This window comes from Triticum urartu, chromosome 3 (genome assembly GCF_003073215.2).
Source record: "Triticum urartu cultivar G1812 chromosome 3, Tu2.1, whole genome shotgun sequence".
Lineage (NCBI taxonomy): Eukaryota > Viridiplantae > Streptophyta > Magnoliopsida > Poales > Poaceae > Triticum > Triticum urartu.
This window is the reverse complement of record NC_053024.1, coordinates 569,375,801-569,380,700: the sequence shown is the minus strand read 5'-3', so window position 1 is coordinate 569,380,700 and position 4,900 is coordinate 569,375,801. Positions and strand designations below refer to the sequence as shown.

The 4,900-nt window shown below is 51.2% G+C and overlaps 1 protein-coding gene across 1 annotated transcript; it reads right to left on the bottom strand.

Annotated features, from left to right (window-relative positions):
• Nucleotides 1-1,900: 1,900 nt before the first annotated feature.
• On the bottom strand, nt 1,901-3,233 carry LOC125548733 (EID1-like F-box protein 3). The gene has a single exon (XM_048712283.1). It carries the CDS (start codon nt 3,089-3,091, stop codon nt 2,183-2,185), a length of 909 nt encoding a protein of 302 aa, XP_048568240.1. The 5' UTR covers nt 3,092-3,233; the 3' UTR covers nt 1,901-2,182.
• Nucleotides 3,234-4,900: the final 1,667 nt, after the last annotated feature.

The window sequence follows — 4,900 nt, the reverse complement described above, 5'->3', positions numbered from 1 at the left end:
TGTGATCTCTTTCATCAAATGACAACTCATGTCTATGGTTAGGAAATTTAACCATCTTTGATTAACGAGCTAGTCAAGTAGAGGCATACTAGGGACATTCTGTTTGTCTATGTATTCACATTTGTACTAAGTTTCCGGTTAATATAATTCTAGCATGAATAATAAACATTTATCATGACATAAGGAAATATAAATAACAACTTTATTATTGCCTCTAGGGCATATTTCCTTCAGTCGCCGTTATGATATCCCTGCTTGAACAAACTGGTTCCCAAATCCATCACCGGCCATAGAAAGATTACCTCGTCGGAGAAGAATCCAGACCTTCTTTATTCAGCATAGTTGTTGCCTTTACCGAAGCCAAGGCGTCAGACGATCCAAAAACCTGAGCTACTAAGGCTCTAAAACCTAAAGCTAAAACAATCCACACACACGGGATCTGGCAACCCCCTTCACCACCGACGACCAAGAGGTAGCTAACGGGGAGGGGGGCATGGGGAGCCACCGAAAAACGGCGTCGAAAGGTTGACTCTCTTGGCGGGGGCAACTAGGGTTGATGTCGCTGGCCTTCAAAAAGCATAATTTGAAGACTGCCGATTCCGCTGACATGCATTGTTTACGCACTTGTGCCCAAAGGCAAGTTCAGAATGAAAGCAACCAGCTATTTTTTAATATTGTATTGTATCAGTGATTTGCTCCTACCGAGGAAATATCATATGCTCCCATCCTTGGGTGCTCCCTATACTCCAACTTCAAAAAAATAAATTTTGAATGTTTCAAAAAATTCTGAAATTTTTTATGAATGTTTATAAGAAATGTAACTACAAGTCCTGAAAATTTCAGATCTAAAATCTAACTGAAAATTGAGAAACGAAAATGTGAAATCTAGCGTGAATAGTGCCATAAAAAGTCAAAAGCAACATTTGACACTATTCACATCAGAGTTTTTCTTTTTTGTTTCTCAATGTACATTTTGAGTTTGGACCTGAAATTTTTAGATGTTTTAGTCACATTCCTTGTGAGCATTCATATTTTTTCTGAAAATTTTAAAACATTTAAATTGATGTTTTGAAGTTGGAGCATGGGAACACCCCAGGAACGGGGGCACCTGAAATTTTCCCTGTTCCTACCACGGTTTCCCTATTCCTACCACGGTTTGTTGACTTGCCCCCATTTGCGGGGAAACCAGCAACACACATTTGACACAACTTCTACTAGGCCTAGTCTGGCAGCACATTATTTTCTTATATAAAAAAATCATCGCAATCCAAAATCACAGTGCTCTAATATGTGGACAATGAATACGCCAGTTTGTCGCAAAAGAGGTTGAGAACTCTTTTCAAATACTTCCTGGAAAATAATTTGCGACATATCCTCCATTTCATAATGTAGTGCATGTGCGTATATTTTTTTTTCAAAAGTCAAATTTTACAAACTACGACCAAGTTTGTAGAAAAAAAAAACATCAACAAATACATATCATGTGATATATCATGAGACATATTTTCATATTGCATATATATTTGGTACTGTAGATATAAATAATTTCTACAGAAATTTGATCAGAGTTTGTAAAGTTTGAATTTTTACAAAATCTATATAGGCTACATTATACTAGGAGAGAGGAAGTGCCATGGTTTATGAAATTGCAGTATTTGTTGATGCTGAACACATTAAATTATTTAAACTGTGGTTTCTGAATAAACCATGTTACTTTCCAAAAAAAACTGGGCTACTGCACATAACCTAATTTTTTAAAGTAGTACATTACATTAAAAATGTACAGTGTATTATCAAGTGCGAGTAAGAGAGAGCACGCGTGGAGCATTCCAAAGATAGCATACTATGGTAATCTAGTCTAGGTTAACAAAGGTACATACATCTGGCTGACAGTAAAGAGGGCCACTTGAGTACTAATTGGAGTCAAATCACATCGGCCTGTAGGGAAACATAGGAGATTAAAACAAAGCCGGCAAAGCAGCAACAGAATATTAATGAACTACAAACGAGATCAGAGCACGCAAAGACGGTACTCTCTAGAAATAAGTACTCCTCTGATCTACATCGAGTGATCTAGCTAGACATCGGGTGATCTAGCTAGCTACGTGCCGCACTGCTGATGGTGCAGCCCTCTGCTGACAATCCATGGAAAACTGAACACACGGTAGCCCACCAACTACGCTCACTGGGCGACATGGCCGTCGTCGCCGCTGCTACCTTCCGACGCGTCGTGGGAGTCGGGGTCGTCGTCGTGTTCGCCTTCACTCGAGGTGAGATGCGCGAGCCAGCAGTTGCCGTGGACGTGGCCGCTGACGCAGACGTAGTACTCGAGCCGGCCCTCGTCGGATCCCATCCGGCGCGACGCGCCGCGCGGCACGAGGTTGGCGGCGACCATGTTCCAGACGCGCGCGCCGCAGTAGGGGCAGCGCACGCGCGGGTCGAGCTCGGCCTGGCGGCCCAGCAGGCAAGCCCGCGTCCGCGAGCGCATGAACCACCGGAACACCCCGCGGTAGGCGCCGAGGTCGTCGTCCGCGCCGGGCACCGCGTGCTCGCACGGGTCGGACACGTACAGCATGTCGGTCCTGCAGCGCCGCGACAGGAAGCTCCGCCCGGAGGTCTTGGAGAAGCGCGACACCCGCGTGAGGTGCCCCGGCACCGGCACGGCCGTCCCCGCGGCGCCGCAGCAGAAGGAGAGCAGCTTCGCCAGCGCCGGCCACCCGCCGCCAATGCGCCCCGAGGGCGGCGGGGCCGCTCCGGCTCCGACTCCGACCCCCGCGGCCTCCGTGAGCGACGCCACCATCCGCGGCGCGCGCGAGATGCAGAGCTCCCGCCAGAGCACGCGCTCCGCGACGGCGCGGAGCCGCCTGCTGACGCTCGCCGCGGTGCAGAGCGCCTGCGGGTCCCAGTTGATGGAGCGGAACACGAGCGACAGCACCTGCTCGTCCAGGATCCCCGTGTTGACGCCGCTGTAGCGCGGGGACCCAATGCCGCCGTCGCCATCCCGGTAGCTCGCGCTGCCAATGCCACCCGTCCCGCCGCCGCCGCTCCACGCGCCGCGGAACTGCCGCGTGTTCCGCGCGCCCTCGCTCATCGATCGCACGCGTCGCTCCGCTCGTGCTCCTAACTTGGAACAGGCACGTAGCCAATCCCAAACGAAAAGGTAGTAGCGCTACTGGTGAGTGAATGATGAGTAGCTAATGTGCATATGCGAGGACGGAGATGACAGACGGCGGCGGGCTCCCTCTATATAGACGTGCGTGCTCCCCGGAAGGGGTGGTGTCGGGGCAGGATCGGACCGGCCGTGTCGTGTCGCCGTTGCCCGTTGGACAGTTGGACCACTCACGCTCCGGCGCCGAGACCGACTAGAGTAATTTGTTGCTCGTCTCGATCACTGGACTGCAAGAGCCATCTTGTCAATTTCCATCTCCTCCAAAAGATACGCAACTGGATAGCACCACAGTAAAATAAGCACGCCAATTCACGGAGTACGCTGGATCAACGCGTCCTCTTGCACTAGAGTAAGCTTGTGCATCGATCAGGACCACCGACCCCCTGCCCAAACTCGGGTACTGTTCGGCACTACCTGACAATCATCTCGCCCTCACGACCAGCCCGTTGCCATTTCCATACGTGTCCGTCAATATTGTATGGCCTGTCCGTATCAAAAGCTTGGATCCTTCACGGACGCTGCCGCGAGACAAGCGAGCGCACTACTTAATCCGTCGCCGCATTTCCTAATCCACCTACGCCGGCTCTCCGGGAGCGCCGGGAGGTGCCCACGTGTCGACCTGCAGCGCGTCCATCGCCGAAGAGACGCCTCGCCGGCCGGCGCGTGGCCGCGGCCGGGGACGCGCGTCGGGCGTCCAGGCGCAGCCGGTCTCTCTTTCGAGCGCCTCGTGCGCGGCTGCCATTTTTATCGTTCTTTTTCAGCGGTGACCGCGGGCGCTTTTCCGGCGGGTCAGCCGTCAGGTGCCCTGCGCCGGTGACGGACACGTCGACATCCGTTGCAGCGCCAGGTGTGCCGGGAAAAGTTCACCCCGCGCGTGGTGTGGGATATCTCTGACTGGGTACGTGTCGCGCCGCTGTTGGGTGGGGCACACGTGTCGGGGCCTCAGGGGATTCCTGTACGGGAATCACGTACGTGGCTACCTCGTGGAGGGACGCTTGGGCCTTGACCGGCGCTAGAAATGTGCTCTACGTGGTCAGTTCCTTTGCACTTTTAGCTAAGCGCGCGCGTTGCACCGAGCGCCGTAAACTGCGCGTTTGTTGTTGACAGTGTCTGAAAACGATCTAGATCGTACAGTATTATCTGAAAAGGCTCTTACTTGGCCTTAAATTGAGGCCCTTACAAAGTCAAACAAAAGCCACAAAGGGCAAAGTACGAAGGTAGCCGACTACATAATGTTCGACTGATCGCTGAAAGAAAAGTGTGGATACAAGTCAAGAAGTTGATAAGCTCGTGTCATGTATGGTTTTTGGGTTCAATTTTCCTTATTAATTGTATCAATTCTCTGCTTCTTAATGCAATGCGGCAGCCCTCCACCCTCCGACGATATTCCGTCAAAAAGAGGCCAATAAACGGCGACGCATCACCGGTGGCAAGCCAAACAAGGGTGGTGGTCTCCCGAACGCGGGGATCAAGGGACAGCGCCCAGCCGGTGGTGTCCCCTATCGCGATCGACGAAGCTCGGTGCATTTTGCCGATACCTTTAGAGCGAGCAGCTCTGTCCTTCTTCTGTCCTTTGGTTTCGCCAATAGCTTCTATAGCTGCAAGAAAGATATCAATTTGTATAGCAAGTCAGCCGGATGTAGAAACAATTTTCCCTTTGTCAATGATTTATTCCTAGTGATCCGGAGATCCCATGCTAGTGCCCTAAACCCAACCCATGCCATCCTTCGG